A 17,761-nucleotide genomic window follows, 5' to 3' on the forward strand; every position below is an offset into this window, starting at 1 on the left:
GTAGTATGCTAGGGAGTGGTGCGCGATGTGCCCGTCTACGGGGCCTGACCAGAAGACAGCTTAGTTTGCCCCTTTTACCGTGAAGTTGTTTAGGTTCGCCGGCTGGGATCCGATCCATTGTCCTGGGTGATGGGCAAAACACAGGATCCGCTTCGGGAAAGTCGTATTCCTGGTCGTAATGATGGTGAGTTGACGTTGCTCTTATATTCAGTAGTTCCTCCCGACTGTATGTAATTAAACCTAAGATGAGGATATTATGTATGTTTGTAATAGTTTTATATGTGTTCGTATTATAAATTGTATTTTAATGTTTAAGGACTCTTGGAAGATTAGTCCAAATGGGGACTAAAAGAGATCCTAATCAAATAAAATAAAATCAAAACAGCATTGTATTCTTTCACTGTAATAGCTACTGTAAATTGGACAGTGCAGTTAGATGAACAAGAATGTAAGCTTTCCGCCCATATCAGATATGTCTATGTCCTTGTTCTTGTTACTTACAACGTCATGCTACTCACATTAGCGCACATTAGCTCAACCATCCCGAGGGTGGGACACCGATCTGTAGAGATCCTTTTAACCCACTGTTCCCCGGTAGGCCGTCATTGTAAAAAACAATTTGTTCTTTAACCTGCCTAGTTGAATAAAGGTGAAATAAAAATACACATTTAAATTCCCTGTATAATGCACTACTTTGGACCAGGCCCCATGCTCTTTATTTCTTTCTTTCTTTTTTTGCTCTCCCTCTCCCCATTGTTAAATGATTTAGAGAGGATTGCCCTCCTAACTATCCCTTGCTCCTCCAGTAAGTACAGTAGGAAGGTAAGATAGAGGGGGAGGGTCTGGAGGAGGGCTGAGGTTATTTTCTTTTATTAGAGTGGGGTCATCACACGTACACAGCCTCTGTGGGAACCAGGGAGAAGGAGCATCCATTTCCGTTTTGGGAATTCTCAAACTGTGGGAATCCCATCAGGCCTTTTCCACAGGATTACCTCCCACAACGGACTAATCAAATGTCTCAGTCAGTCATCCCCCCCCCCCCGGAATCGATCCGGGTGGAATGTTCCGCTAATGACACCCTACCCATATGCCAGTGCATCTGGAGACTCCCAATATCAAGAGAGGGGGGTGATGGAAATCAGGGGAACTCATTGCTCCTTCACCATTTTGACGTTGATCTTGTGACAACCTATACCTATCATTCATTCAAAGGGCCAGCTGTCTGTCCAGCGTCTCCTTGTCCTATCAGAGTTGATTGAGTGGGCATCTCACCACTCCAGTTCCTGAATAGACCCCTATCCTCTTAACCACTCACAACCCCTTCAGACAGTCATCGCCTCTTCACTTCCTCTTCACAATCCATCACCCCATCCATGGGGTCTCCACTGTAGAGGTGCCCAGAATCACACACACACGCACACCACACACACACACACACACACACACACACACACACACACACACACACACACACACACACACACACACACACACACACACACACACACACACACACACAGTCAGTCAGATGCACACACGCACGCATGCAGACACACACGATCACACACACACACGCACACATGCTCTCTGTTTCCTCTGACCTCTCTTGAATTCGTCTCTTCAGCTCGTCTCTTCACACACACACACACACACACACACACACACACACACACACACACACACACACACACACACACAGTCAGTCAGATGCACACACGCACGCATGCAGACACACACGATCACACACACACACGCACACATGCTCTCTGTTTCCTCTGACCTCTCTTGAATTCGTCTCTTCAGCTCGTCTCTTGAGCTCGTATATTTAGCTTGTCTCTTCAGCTCATCTCTTCAGCTCGTCTCTTCAGCTCGTCTCTTTAGTTTGTCTCTTCAGCTCGTCTCTATAGCTCGTCTCTTCAGCTCGTCTCTTCAGCTCGTCACTTTAGTTTGTCTCTTCAGCTCATCTCTTTAGCTCGTCTCTTCAGCTCGTCTCTTCAGCTCGTCTCTTCAGCACGTCTCTTTAGTTTGTCTCTTCAGCTTGTCACTTTAGCTCGCCTCTCTAGCTCGTCTCTTCAGCTCATCTCTTCAGCTCGTCTCTTTAGCTCATCTCTTCTGCTCGTCTCTTTAGTTTGTCTCTAAAGCTCGTCTCTTCAGCTCGTCTCTTTAGTTTGTCTCTTCAGCTCGTCTCTTTAGTTTGTCTCTTCAGCTCGTCTCTTTAGCTCGTCTCTCTAGCTCGTCTCTTTAGCTCATCTCTTTAGCTTGTCTCTTCTGCTCGTCTCTTTAGTTTGTCTCTCTAGTTTGTCTCTTCAGCTCGTCTCTTCAACTCGTCTCTTCAGCTCGTCTCTTTAGTTTGTCTCTTCAGCTTGTCTCTCTAGCTCATCTCTTCAGCTCGTCTCCAGCTCATCTCTTTAGTTTGTCTCTTCAGCTCGTCTCTTCAGCTCGTCTCTTCAGCTCGTCTCTTTAGCTCCTCTCTTTAGCTCATCTCTTTAGTTTGTCTCTTTAGCTCGTCTCTTTAGTTTGTCTCTTTAGCTCGTCTCTTTAGTTTGTCTCTTCAACTCGTCTCTTTAGTTTGTCTCTTCAGCTCGTCTCTTTAGCTCATCTCTTCTGCTTGTCTCTTTAGTTTGTCTCTAAAGCTCGTCTCTTCAGCTCGTCTCTTTAGTTTGTCTCTTCAGCTCGTCTCTTTAGTTTGTCTCTTCAGCTCGTCTCTTTAGCTCGTCTCTCTAGCTCGTCTCTTTAGCTCATCTTTTTAGCTCGTCTCTTCTGCTCATCTCTTTAGTTTGTCTCTCTAGTTTGTCTCTTCAGCTCGTCTCTTCAACTCGTCTCTTCAGCTCGTCTCTTTAGTTTGTTTCTTCAGCTTGTCTCTCTAGCTCGTCTCTTCAGCTCGTCTCTAGCTCATCTCTTTAGTTTGTCTCTTTAGCTCGTCTCTTTAGTTTGTCTCTTTAGCTCGTCTCTTTAGTTTGTCTCTTCAACTCGTCTCTTCAGCTCGTCTCTTTAGTTTGTCTCTTCAGCTCGTCTCTTCAGCTCATCTCTTTAGCTCATCTGTTTAGTTTGTCTCTTCAGCTCGTCACTTTAGTTTGTCTCTTCAGCTCGTCTCTTCAGCTCGTCTCTTCAGCTCGTCTCTTCAGCTCGTCTCTTTACACCGAGGCCTGTACTCTGGAGCGGGATCGATTTGGAGGTGGAGGGTCCGTCATGGTCTGGGGCGGTGTGTCACAGCATCATCGGACTGAGCTTGATGTCATTGCAGGCAATCTCAACGCTGTGTGTTACAGGGAAGACATCCTCCTCCCTCATGTGGTACTCTTCCTGCAGGCTCATCCTGACATGACCCTCCAGCATGACAATGCCACCAGTCATACTGCTTGTTCTGTGCATATTTCCTGCAAGACACGATTGTCAGTGTTCTGCCATGGCCAGCGAAGAGCCCAGATCTCAATCCCATTGAGCACGTCTGGGACCTGTTGGATCGGAGGGTGAGGGCTAGGGCCATTCCCCCCAGAAATGTCTGGGAACTTGCAGGTGCCTTGGTGGAAGAGTGGGGTAACATCTCACAGCAAGAACTGGCAAATCTGGTGCAGTCCACGAGGAGGAGATGTACTGCAGTACCTAAACCGGCTGATGGCCACAACGGATACTGACTGTTACTTTTGTCCCTTTGTTCAGGGACACATTATTCAATTTCTGTTAGTCACATGTCTGTGGAACTTGTTCAGATTATGTCTCAGTTATTGAATCTTGTTATATTCATACAAATATTTACTTAACTTATGTTAAGTTGATGAATAAATAAATAATAGTAGCATAATAAATGCAGTTGACAGTGAGAGGACGTTTATTTTTTGCTGAGTTTATATATGGTAGAGGAATGACAACAGATAACACAGAAATCAGTTTTTCTTGTTTAAAGATACAAAGCCAATCACCTATCTAGTATTTTGTCTGGATAGCACAATTCTCGGGTGATAAATAACTAATAACTCACTAGATTAAGCAATAGATTCTGTGTAACGACCTTCTTCCATTCTGAAGTGTTGCATTGCTTGTTAAAAGACCATAACCTTTGAAATACATTTTTTTAACAGCTTTTTGAAGAGGAGCGGAAGTGAACCCTGGAACCCCAAAGAACTTCCGGTGCTTCTGTCAACAGCAGATAAGAGCATAACCTTCGATATCATCTCTTTTTATCAAATCATAATGTTGTATGTCTTTCTATGTGGCAATTTGTCAATGGAATAGCAGTGTCTAATTCAGCGTCCCCTCAATCACAAGACAACAGCCAAAAACAAACACTGGATAAAGTGATTCAGTCCCAGAAGATTTGTCCAAGAAATGGTCAACCCACCTGTGTGTTCATTGTGTGCTTGTCCCAAAAACACAAAGACGACACAGTCAGACAGAAAAGCCATTAAGTGAGCGACTGAAGAGGTCAAGATGTAAATCTCTCTTGAACAAAGTCCCACCCCCTCCCTCGGCCCCCTTCGCCCCACTTGGTCTGTCCTGTCACGACCCCAGCCCCCCCCCCTTTTGACCCTTTTGTTGGGGCGAGGTGGCTCAAGACCCAGGAACCTGCTAATTACGGGCTTTAGTTGTCTGCCAAGGAACCAGGCCCTCGGAATGGCTGAGCCACATTCCTACCAGTCAGAGTCAGCAGGTGTGTGATTGTGTGTGTGTGTGTCTGTGTGTGCACGTGCGTGTGTGTTCGCTGTCTGTCGGTCCATCCCTCCATCCGTCTGTGAGAACCTCTCTGGGTTTTAGTGCGTGACTTGTGCCTTGCCAGTGCACTGCAAACACTCCTCATGGGACTGTATAGTAAACAGACACAGACAGAGGGATTGGAGGGACTTGAGGTCTGTAAAGAAAGGCAATAAGCCTTCTCTCCCTTCTCCGATGGGATCTAAACCTAATCACACAGTTGGCCTGGTGTGAAATGCCCCGTACCTCCTGCAATAGCTGCTCAGTTGAGCGACCAGCCGGCCGACCCATTAAGAGACAGATTTCAGGCTAGACAAAACCAGAGATTAAGAGACAGGTGGAACCAGAGACTCATTAAGAGACATATTTCAGGTTAGGACGAACCAGAGATCCTTTACACTTTTGACTGACATCAACTTTTACAGATCCGTCACAAAACGTGAGTTTGCCTTGAAATAAACCAAACCTTAAAACCTCTGTTGTTGTTTGACAGATCCGTCACAAACAAAGCCTTGAGACCCCTGTTGTGGATTGTGTTTGAAATGGTAGGTTAAAATGTGACCAAACCTAACACTTCAATTGAAATGTTCCCCAAAACCTTGACACCCTATATGGTTGATTTGAGGTTGAAATCTGGGTTAAAGCATAAGCATCACGATGATTGACTGATTTACCCCAGTCTTGGGTTTGGTCCCGGGAGCAGCAGTCGGCCTAGCGGGGGACAGAGTAGTGGATACTTGATGCTGTTGTGGAGTATTCACAGACTGAGAAGTGCTTGACACTCTCCCAACGGGCTTTACTGAGTCGAAGTCCACTTCCTGCAACCGAGGAAGGACATTGATTGGTTTAGAGATAAAGTTTAGAGCAATAGTTTATGGCTATTTCTATGACTTATTCCTTTGAAGCTAGCCATGTTAGCATTAGGTTCTCCTGAAGCTAGCTAGGTACTGACTGTCTCCTGTAACGTCTAGCTAGTTACTGACAGAGCCATGTATTTAGAGAGTTGGGGCATTGAGGTTTCTGTATTATGATTACATGACACTTCAACATTCTATGGCGGCCATGTTAGCTCCCCATTAACATTACATGGGGAATATTTAAAACAATGCTATGTAACTGAATGTCTAGAATTAGAGACAATATTGTACATTGTAAAAGTTGTCTCTGTGTACTGGTACTGACCCTTCGCTGGTGTCTCCTGAGGGTGGGGGTGATGGCCATGGTGGAGGAGGAGGAGGAGGCGCTGAGGGCCGTGTCGATCTCCTCGTCCAGCTGGTCTAGCTTCATCAGCAGTAACACCATGGAGTCCAGACGAGAATGCTCCTGCTCCTCTCTAGAACTCTACAGGTGGGAGGTAGGGAGGATGGGGGGAGGTAGGGAGGGAGAGAGACAGAGAGACGGAGGGAGAGATTATTTGTACTTAAAATATCTGGTAACAGTGTTATTGATTTACATTTGAATTGTTTAGCAGACGCTATTATACAGAGCGACTTACAGGATAAATTAGGGGTAAGTGCCTTGCTCAAGGGCAAATCGACAGAATATTCACCAAGTGGGCTCAGGGATTTGAACCGGCAACTTGCCGCTCTATATTTGACTATTTTTGATTGAAGGAGAACAGTGATAATGATTTATATTGTGTCTTTACTGGGCATCAACCACTAAAGGATACTTTAGGCCTCGGTTCTTTCTCTCTTCTGTTGGTCCTTCCACTTTGTGGTTAGATACAGCTAACTGACTATCATCTAATAAGCCCGTTCATCTTTAGTCATGTCCTCTCTTGCTCTCTTTTAAAGGGAAGGGAGCAGGTATATTTATTGTCTCATGTCAACTCTAATACATAACACATAACACAGACAGGGACTTCACTGTTTAGTCATGTTTTCTCTCTTAGCCCTCTGAAAGCATTACGTTGAGCAGTTTTCCTATGTGTGTTTGATTGAATTGGGGCCTTGTGAATGAGACAAGAAAGGCCTGATGTAATGCATGCCAGAGATATATATCAACTAAGGCTTTGATTCAATATCATGTTGACCACAGAAAGTCTTTGATAGAATCGTGGGATGGGATCCTCAGATGCACTCAAATTAATTGGGCAACCTCTTCTGCCCTCTCCGTGTCTTTCTCTCTCTCTCTTTGGTTCTCTTCCACCATTCCCAATTTTTTCTTCTTACATTTTCCACCAAAAAGCCCCCCCGTCTCCAATTATATCCTTTCATATCCTTTTTTAATTACCCCCTCTCTTCCTGTTGTCTTTCCTCCCTTCTCCTTGCCAACACTCGTTCACTTTCTTCTTCACTCACTTATTTTCTTCTCCTCTGTTAACTTGCTCCTCTGCATTCTCTTCCCTGATGTGTCTGTCATAGCAGGTCTTACACTGACCTCAGGTGGCCTGTCTGTCATAGCAGGTCTTACACTGACCTCAGGTGGTCTGTCTGTCATAGCAGGTCTTACACTGACCTCAGGTGGTCTGTCTGTCATAGCAGGTCTTACACTGACCTCAGGTGGCCTGTCTGTCATAGCAGGTCTTACACTGACCTCAGGTGGTCTGTCTGTCATAGCAGGTCTTACACTGACCTCAGGTGGTCTGTCTGTCATAGCAGGTCTTACACTGAGGTCTTACACTGACCTCAGGTGGTCTGTCTGTCATAGCAGGTCTTACACTGACCTCAGGTGGCCTGTCTGTCATAGCAGGTCTTACACTGACCTCAGGTGGCCTGTCTGTCATAGCAGGTCTTACACTGACCTCAGGTGGTCTGTCTGTCATAGCAGGTCTTACACTGACCTCAGGTGGTCTGTCTGTCATAGCAGGTCTTACACTGACCTCAGGTGGCCTGTCTGTCATAGCAGGTCTTACACTGACCTCAGGTGGTCTGTCTGTCATAGCAGGTCTTACACTGACCTCAGGTGGTCTGTCTGTAGCAGGTCTTACACTGACCTCAGGTGGTCTGTCTGTCATAGCAGGTCTTACACTGACCTCAGGTGGTCTGTCTGTCATAGCAGGTCTTACACTGACCTCAGGTGGTCTGTCTGTCATAGCAGGTCTTACACTGACCTCAGGTGGTCAGGTGGTCTGTCTGTCATAGCAGGTCTTACACTGACCTCAGGTGGTCTTACACTCAGGTGTCTGTCATAGCAGGTCTTACACTGACCTCAGGTGGTCTGTCTGTCATAGCAGGTCTTACACTGACCTCAGGTGGTCTGTCTGCCATAGCAGGGCTTATACTGACCTCAGGTGGTCTGTCTGTCATAGCAGGTCTTACACTGACCTCAGGTGGTCTGTCTGTCATAGCAGGTCTTATACTGACCTCAGGTGGTCTGTCTGTCATAGCAGGTCTTACACTGACCTCAGGTGGTCTGTCTGCCATAGCAGGGCTTATACTGACCTCAGGTGGTCTGGCTGTCATATCATGTCTTACACTGACCTCAGGTGGTCTGGCTGTCATATCATGTCTTACACTGACCTCAGGTGGTCTGTCTGTCATGGCAGGTCTTACACTGACCTCAGATGGCCTGTCTGTCATACCAGGTCTTATACTGACCTACCAGGTGGTCTGTCTGTCATAGCATTACTTATACTGACCTCAGGTGGTCTGTCTGTCATAGCAGGTCTTATACTGACCTATCAGCAGGTCTGTCTGTCATAGCAGGTCTTATACTGACCTATCAGCTGGTCTGTCTGTCATAGCAGGTCTTACACTGACCTCAGGTGGACTGTTTGTCATAGCAGGTCTTATACTGACCTCAGGTGGTCTGTCTGTCATAGTAGGTCTTATACTGACCTCAGGTGGACTGTTTGTCATAGCAGGTCTTATACTGACCTATCAGGTGGTCTGTCTGCAACAAGACGTGTCTCTCTGCCTCTCTGTCTCTCTGTCTCTCTCTCTCTCTCTCTCTCTCTCTGTCTCTGTCTCTCTCTCTCTGTCTCTGTCTCTCTGTCTCTCTCATTCTCTCTCTCTCACTGTGTCTCTCTGTCTCTCTCCCTCTCTCTCTCTCTCTCTCTCTGTATCCCCTTTGACTGTATCCCTCTCCCCTCCCCTATCCTCCATCCTTCCTCTCCTCCTTTTCTCTCCCTCCATCCCTCCTCTTGCCCTCCATCCATCCATCCCTCCTCTCTCTCCTCTCTGGGTGGGGCCTTCTGCTTTCTGTGACCATCTACAGAAAGAGCTGGGATGACATCATAAGAGCTGGATCATTAGTTCCAAAGAAACCCTGTTACAAACAGCCCTCTGGAACCATTTTATGAGATGTGTGTGTGTGTGTGTGTGTGTGTGTGTGTGTGTGTGTGTGTGTGTGTGTGTGTGTGTGTGTGTGTGTGTGTGTGTGTTGTGTGTGTGTGTGTGTGTGTGTGTGTGTGTGTGTGTGTGTGTGTGTGTGTGTGTGTGTGTGTGTGTGTGTGTGTGTGTGTGTGTGTGTGTGTGTGTGTGTGTGTGTGTGTGCATGTAAGTGTTTGTGAGGCGATGGGCGTCCTTCTGTCTTATTGCAAAATGTTCACTGAATTAGGCTGTCAGAGCAGTTCCTATTGTATTTTCCGATAAGGCAACCAGACACAGACCTTAACTATGTAGCTATGCATAACTTTTCCTCATATGTGGGGGCTCGTTGTGTGCGTCCCGACGTCTCGCTGCAATCCAATGCAACAACAGCAACAACGATGGGGTAAAAAACAAGCATGTGTCTTTTGAAGGGGCAATTCCAGTGGTTTTGGTTTTCCTCACACAGTGTTGTCTTTGGGGTTTTCTCTCTCTTACACAGTTGGAGACTTCCTGTTGGTGAGATGGGAGACAACACCATGCTGTATGAACTGCCTCTCTCTCTCTCTCTCTCTCTCAGTCCCCTCCCTCTCTCTCTCTCTCTCTCTCTCTCTCTCTCTCAGTCCCCTCCCCCTCTCTCTCCTATGTCCTCCAAATGTAGACGACTAAAAATAACCATATTTGAGCCAGTATCTGGTCCTGTGTTGTTGCTGTGTTGATGAAGCATATAAGTGGCTCTGTACAACGATCCATATCTGAGCAATCTCTCGTTCACACGCTGGGGGTGGATAGGACACTGATATATTGGATCCGTTATATGCCTCAATTGCCTAGGAGAAGGATGACGTGGAGCGAGAGAGAGAGAGAGAGAGAGAGAGAGAGAGAGAGAGAGAGAGAGAGAGAGAGAGAGGAAACCCTGAGTCAGGCCTGGAGCTTCTCTAACTGACCTGCTCCAGTGCATATTTGTGAAGTAAATTGGCCGGACGCAGTGCAAAAGTACTCAAACGCTATGGTAACGTCAGACAACTCTTTCCCATATGACAAATAGATTGTCTTTGCAACCTCCCCACCTTTAAATCACAGCGGAATTATTTTCAGTCGGAGATTGAAACTGGAGACGTCCACAATAAAAGCCTCATGGGTTTTCTATGTTTTCTGAGGACAGTGACCTCACAGGCTTTGGGATGGTTTTGGCACTGAAAAATGCTACGCAAACGTGAGATTTATGTTGAAGCAACGCCACATCAAGTCGAGAGGCATTATGCAATTTCACAGCCTTTTGACCACAGATTGCACTGGAGGACATCATCAGTGTCAACGCATTGGGCATCATCATTTAGATGAGGACAGCTACAGACTACACCCATTACTCATTCAACAAGGCAATCAACCTCTCTCTCTTTAGAGGCCATCAGGGACTACATCCATTTACAAAATGTCACATCTCTGACCACTAACTACGTAGGTGTTTCACCATATGTACCGTGAAATAGCTTGATGTTGTGGCAAGGCGAGCGACAACCACAACAGCAAAGAGCACACAGTATGTTCTGGAAGGAGCCTAGTACGTGGCATGAGTGTTGTGCTTGGGCGGAGTCCCTCTCCAATGTGCCTACTTAAAAACAAGCAGACTCGTAAATAGGCCTAACGACTCTGTAAATAAGGTTCTGTTGTGGTTGTTCGCTAAGGGCTAGCACTACAGCTAATAGTAGATTAACCGTCTCAGGTATTTGATATTTGGTTGTTGCCATCAGGCTGGCACTACCGCTAACTATGTACTAACAGCCTTAGGTATTTCCAGACAGGCTAGCACTTTGGATAATGGTGTATAAACAGTGCAAGGTATTTGGCAATTGACAGGGCGAGCTAGTACCGTGGATAATGGTGTAACAGTGCAAGGTATTTGACAGGCTAGCTAGCACTAAGGTTAATGGTGTATAAACAGTGTGTGAGGTATTTGGCTCAGTGCGGTTTGAGTCTTTCACCTCAGGGATGCTAAGCTAAGGCTGTTCTGGCGGCTGTAGCTACTGCCACCCAGCGCTGTGTGCAGGGGTGGACTGGGACCAGATATCGGCCCGGGCATTGAGGTCACCACACTAGACCATTTCTTTCCACATATTAGCCCAAAAATGTTTAGATCCACTGAGCCAAAGATGGTCCAGCCCATCTGGCATTTGCCAGAATTGCCCTATGGCCACTCCGTCTCTGGCTATGTGTTTCCAATGCCCTCACACACAACTTCCATGCCCTTATAGGAACTTGTTTTGCAGCAGGACATTGGGAAAGTGTAGAACATTTTACAGATCCCCAAATGTAGTCACAGATGGGTAGGCATGTGAAAGTGAAGTCATTGTTTTCCGAGAGGCACGCCAGGCACAGCGCGGGACATAGTGATTTGTGTGCTGGGCTTAACGTTCACCCCCGCCCAATAACTGACAGTAAGATAGGGACTACATAGTGCAGTACTACTCAGCACACACTCATAAACAACAGCAAAATACGGAACATAGTGTGTGTACACACGGACACTTCCAGACACACACACACACACACACACACACACACACACACACACACACACACACACACACACACACACACACACACACACACACACACACACACACACACACACACACACACACACACACACACACCAGCAAAGCCTGACCCCCATGCAACGGAGAACTGAATTTATAGCTTACCTTTCTAGCACGAAGTTTCACCACATGGTCCTCCCCCTTGTCATCCCCGCATTTGGCCTCTCGCTTCACGTCTGAAGCCTTGTCGCCAAGGTGAGTGTTGCCATGGTTGCCTGGATGCGCTACTTCCTCAATCGCCTCCGTTACAGCTTGTGTATCACCGGGCCTGGCCTGTTCTTTCTGACTGCAGGCTGCCTCTAAAACAGGTGACTCACCTAATTGTTTAACAGGGGCTTGGTTGCCATGGCATCTCTCCAGCAAGGGCTCATTTGCCTCCTTAGGACACGTTGGTTGACTGAGAGTGTCCATATTGGGCAGCCTGGCTGCTGGAGAGGTGGGTATACCCATGACTGAAGCCCCTTGTCTCCCCAGTGGGACTGAGTCGTCCTCTGCTTCGGATTGGTTAATCTCATGGATGGTGTCCAGCTTTGAGCCACCATCGCTGTGCTGTCCTTGGGCTGTTACAGCCGAGGTTAGTTCTTCGGAACACGTTAAGTCTTTGGACCTCAAGCCGCCACTCGTATTCTCCACTGTGAGGTCATCAGAATGCACCTGTATCATTGGATGATCCGTGTCCTCTACGGTAGTCCGTTCCTTTATTCCGTCCATTTTTGAACTTTCAAGATTCTGCTGTCCAGCTAATGGGCGTCTGTCCAGGTCCTCAGAACGTTGCACTGTGACACACAAAGCATGCACAGACTCCACACTTGCCTTATCCTCAGGGGTTTTCTCCCTGCCCATTTCCAGAGCCCTTTCCTCTCCTTGGGATCCTTCCATCTCCACCATGTTAACATCCTCCTTTCTCAACACTGTCTGGTCCTGAGCTATTTCACAACCATCATTAGTCCTCATGCTATCATGCCGTTCTATTTGTCTGCCATCCACTGACACAGCATGTTGCCCACTCAGAATCTGGTCAAATGTATCATGACTTTCATACATTTTCCTCTGAACATTCAATCCATCAGCACCTTTAACACTATCCTCAGCCTTCCATTCTAAGGCTTTAATCTCAACGTCTTCCCCCATAGCTTCCCCCTCCATAACGTCTGCAACAGGAGCCTCCAAGATCTCCACGTTAACATCTGATATTACATCACCATTGCACTCTGGTTCGTTTGAGGAATCCAAAATGGCCGCTGGCTGTATTACTCCTGTTCTTTTACCCGGGTCAGCAATGTTGCTTTCATCCAAGGTGGAGAGGTCCTCTCGTGGTTCAACTTCAGTATGATGAGACTGGGTCTGTGTGTCCACTAAGGGTTCTGGAAGTCCAACCTGACCGTCTGTATGGTCGGCCATTGTCTCCAGGAGTTCTGGATGCCTGCCAGTTTTCTCACCAACAGAAAAGTCCAGTGAAAATCCATTGTCTGGACAGATAGAGACCCTTTGTCCTTCGTCAACAGAGACAGATTGAACAGTGATTGCAACGCGGTCATCAACAACGTTGGGATGCTCGCTATCATCGGTGCCATCCTCAATGTCATACTCATCCTCATGACTGTTATCTGCAGTGCAGATGATGTTTGGCTTTGGCTGAAGAATCCCATTGCCCAGGTCACAGTGAGATTGGCTGCCAACTGAGTCCTCACCAGCGTCCGGCATTCCTCCAGGTTCAGACTCCGTCAGCCTCCCGGTGAGGTCATCATCATCAACAGTTACATCAGAGCCGTCTACCAGCTCAGCCTGGAACACAGGGACAACAGTTGAATCAAAGTCGCCTGCTGACATCACGTGCCCCGGCTCAGAGTGATCGCCATTGTCCTCCACGTTGACTGAGATCACAAACTCCAACGTGTGACCCGGCCCATTGTTGAGGCCATCGGGGCATGGCCGGTGACAGCACTCCGGCATGGAGGCACATCGTTCCCTGCGCCCCTGCTTGGACCCCTCAGATGCCAGCCGAGGCCCGTCGCCACTGACGCCATGGCAACAGACCAGGTCCAGGTCGTCGTAGCTGTACTGTAACCCGGAGCGGTGAGTCACGTGATCCTCCCAACTTCTTTTCCGTATGGCGACAAGCATGGTTGGCGGACTCCCACTGCTAACCATAGAGCCAATTAAAGATGTAGAACCAAAATGACGGACCATACGGTGCAGTTCTATTGAGCTTCCTGTAAGAGAGAAAGTGAGGGGTCGGGAATCAGTTACTCCGGTTATGGGATACTCAGGTTATGGGATACTCAGGTTATGGGATACTCAGGTTATGGGATACTCAGGTTATGAGTTACTCAGGTTATGGGATACTCAGGTTATGGGATACTCAGGTTATGGGATACTCAGGTCATGGGATACTCAGGTTATGGGATACTCAGGTTATGAGTTACTCAGGTTATGGGGTTAGCAAACTTTAGGAAGGAGGGGTTAATAAAAGTACTGCAATCATGTTCTGTTTGTGTTCTTTGCGATATTATAAACTGAGTTGTCTGTGTATGCTGACATGGACCCTGGTCATTGCTATTGTTGTGAACCCAAGCTAACATGGACCCAGGTTATTGCTATAGTTGTGAACCCAAGCTGACATGGACCCAGGTTACTGCTATAGGTGTGAACCCAAGCTGACATGAATGCAGGTTACTGCTATAGTTGTGAACCCCATGTCAAGCATACATGGAACAATCATGAACCTTACAGGATTTTAACATTACAAAACAGAATAGTTAACTGCAATGGCTACTATGAGCCAGCAGGGTACCCTAGTGGTTAGAGCATTGGACTAGTAACTGGAAGGTTGCAAGTTCAAACCCCTGAGCTGACAAGGTACAAATCTGTCATTCTGCCCCTGAACAGGCAGTTAACCCACTGTTCCTAGGCCATCATTGAAAATAAGAATTTGTTCTTAACTGACTTGCCTAGTAAAATAAAAAAATAAATAGAGGATCTTTCTACTTCTGGTAAACCAAGTTCTCAGACAGTGGTTTGCTTTTATTTTCTCACTATTATTAAAAGACATTTGCATCTGACTGGAAGTGTACTGAGAGTTTTTCCATTTATTTATTTTTAAACTTTTTTTTTACATGCGACTGGTTAAGAGAAAAGAGTTGCTAATTTCAACATTCCCAGACAAGACAGTGAACCCGAGTTCAAACTGTAAACATTGGACACACATTACACTGAGACAGTCCCTATCAAGCACTGTACAGATGTAGGATATTAATTTGAGACAGTTTGCTACATCAGGAAAATAATCCCGCAACAACAGGAAATGTGAGTTATTATGTGGTTCATAATTCATTGATATTTTGAAGGGGTTGATACATTTTTCATCAGGGAAAATCAAGTCTGAAATTTCAAAGTGGAAATTACATACTTCAGAAGCCTTTTTAAACATCAAATACACTACACGTTTTACATTTCCTGCAATGCAGGACAGTTCTCCTGGAACAGAGTGATCAGATTAAGATCCTACATGTGTACACATTAAAGAGCTGGGAAGCCTCCAAACATACCCCTTTCACCTATGGCTAAATACATTTTAGCAGAAGATTTCCACCATGAAGTCTAGTCAAGGATTTTATGAGTATGACAGAAGAAGAGGACCAACAACTCCCCGGGGCAATTTGTCCACATCGGGTACGAGGTCGTCAAGAAACCACTGTGCCTCACATGACTCAAACCCATTCATAACAGAACTATTAGTGTGTCTCACCATCCAGCTTGTGAATGTGTCTGTGTGTGTTTGTGTGTCTCTTGCTGAGAGCCTCTGGATAGCCACATTCACTGTCTGGGAATGTCAGAGGGGAAGAGGCTGCCTGAAGGGCCTACATAATAAGCATAATAATAAATCCGGAACACAGTTTTTTGTTTTTTGCCAAGCGACTTAACCACTTCACTGAAATGTTAACCCTAATCTTAATTGTTTACTTTGATGGAACAATGTTGTTGGCCTCTGTCGTACCTCAGTGATGGAGGTGACAGGCAGAAAGGCAGACAGGCAGAGAGAGAGAGAGAGAGAAACAGACAGGGACATGCACACAGACAGACAGACAGCCTCCACTATGGCTTAACAGAGCAGCACAGTAACATAAGCAACCATTCCTGTTAAAGAAAAAAGGTAATTGGCACCATTACGACAGAAGTGATAAGAAGGAAGGATTACAATGGAGGATTCTTTAAAACATTGTCAATCTATCAAAAGCCGATGAAGTTGCCCATTAAAAAAAATAAAAGAAGCATATATTCCATAAATCATGTCACAATATAGTCTTTGCTTTATATTGGAGACAACAACATTTTGAAAGACTTCGGTTTGACATCCTATTTCCTATGTAGTGCACTACTTCTGACCAGGGCCCATAGGGATCTGGTAGTGCACTACTTCTGACCAGGGCCCATAGGGATCTGGTAGTGCACTATATAGGGAATAGGGTGAAATTTGTAATCAACCCAATATCTGTGTATATTATTGCCAGCCGGCCGTTGTATGGTTCTCTGAAGACCCCCACTGACAGACATAATGGAACGGCTGTGAAGCCTGTTGCTAGGAGATCATATCGCTCATCCACCATCTGCACTGAATGGGAAACACTTCCTACGTCTGTACATCTGGCCTCTGGCCTCAACAACTGGAGCATCAGATTACCATGTTAATCATCATCTTTTTTCAGGTACTGTTCATTTTGAGAATTTTGACTGCCTTGATCTGAATTTTGACTCTTGATGGAGTGAGGTTTGAGCTGTGAACATTCTATTACCAGTAGAAAAGGTGTGTGTGTGTATGCTTCTATTAGGGGGAAAGCTGCCAGAGGAAGCCTCAAAACACGATTCTAGTCAGACTCTAGACTCTAGTCGGTCTATACCTTAAGCATTCTCAGGACTGCTGTTGGATGGAGGGTGACCCGGTGTGACTTCCTCCTCTGACGTCAACTGGCCCATGAGTTAGGGAGGGCACTGTGTACTTATTACAACTTCTCACACAGAAGTAAAATGTACTCAATTAGCGTAATCCGTGTGCCACTTCACACAACGTGCCTGGATGAGTTGCGTCACTGTCAATACTCCACCAGAATACAGAGGGGTACTGTCGCAGTCCCACACGGCAGCAACATAAGACTGAATAACAGAAGATAACAGAGGATAAACACTATGGGGTTGAAGAGTTAGCCATCCATCAAAGTCAGAGGACAGACAAATCCAATCCTACAAGCCTTTCTCGAGGAATGAATCCTGAGATATCGGTCCTAATTCCCGGTTCCGAGGAATGCTCTCAGGGTTTGCGGATTCAAATCAAATCCATTGCTGACTTTACCCCTTTCTGGGAGCAGAGAGCAGGGAGCCCCCGGAGCCAACCGAAAATCCGGAGCACGGTACAAAGTCCAAAGATAGCTTGAGCTTCCATCTTGATCACATTAGGGGTTTCACTGACGCTGAACGACTGGAGAATGGGTGGGGTGGAATGGGGTGGAGTGGGGGAGGGGGTTCTCTCACTCTCCTCCTCTCCCTCTGTCCAATCCCACCTCTTCTCTTCTCCGCCTCCTGGCTGGTTTGACAGGGAATCTTAGTCACATCCTATACACTGTCTTTCTCCCTGGTTCTCTCACAGCTCCTCCAAGGCTCTCCACGCCAACCAGATCCTCTCAGCTGTTTATCTTACTTTCTTACTCCTCCTTTCACAGAGTTAAGACAACTTCCTCTCAAATCACCCTCCCTCTCTCAAGTCACACTCTCTCTCTCTCTCTCTCTCTCTCTCTCTCTCTCTCTCTCTCACACTCTCTCTCTCTCTCTCTCACACACTCTCATCTCTCTCTCTCTCTCTCTCTCTCTCTCTCTCTCTCTCTCTCACTCTCTCTCTCTCTCACACTCTATCTCCTTAAGCTGGGAAAGACTCCCTCCAGTTGGTTTTGATTAGTAACAGACAGACCACTGTGAAAAGTCAGGCCTTGGGCCAAGTGAGATTGCAGTAATGTTTTGGCAGGTCTTTCTGAGAGGTTTTCTTTTTTCATATGTCACCCTGTAACTGTACAAGCATCCTTGCACAAACATCTCGACCTGCCCAAAAAAAAGACATTCAAAAGCACGACTTGTTTACAGACATTCCTGGAGAATATGCCACTCTGTGCGAGAACTGCTAACTTCGCTGCCGACGAGCTGTGTGCCTTTTCTTTACAGGACACATCTGGG

At 46.4% G+C, this 17,761-nt stretch overlaps 1 protein-coding gene across 1 annotated transcript in view; it reads right to left on the minus strand.

The window, feature by feature from the left end:
• Positions 1-17,022, minus strand: part of dlc1 (DLC1 Rho GTPase activating protein) — a 154,719-nt gene extending 137,697 nt beyond the window's left edge. The window contains exons 1-4 of the mRNA XM_042317124.1: positions 16,441-17,022; positions 11,648-13,755; positions 5,872-6,030; positions 5,364-5,507 (exon numbers count right to left, since the gene is read on the minus strand). Of these exons, the coding sequence (XP_042173058.1) occupies positions 5,364-5,507; positions 5,872-6,030; positions 11,648-13,732 (2,388 nt within the window). The 5' untranslated portion in view covers positions 13,733-13,755; positions 16,441-17,022. The remainder of the gene's footprint in view (positions 1-5,363; positions 5,508-5,871; positions 6,031-11,647; positions 13,756-16,440) is intronic.
• Between the last annotated feature and the right edge of the window lie 739 nt (positions 17,023-17,761).

Source organism: Oncorhynchus tshawytscha, unplaced genomic scaffold, assembly GCF_018296145.1.
Source record: "Oncorhynchus tshawytscha isolate Ot180627B unplaced genomic scaffold, Otsh_v2.0 Un_contig_7123_pilon_pilon, whole genome shotgun sequence".
Lineage (NCBI taxonomy): Eukaryota > Metazoa > Chordata > Actinopteri > Salmoniformes > Salmonidae > Oncorhynchus > Oncorhynchus tshawytscha.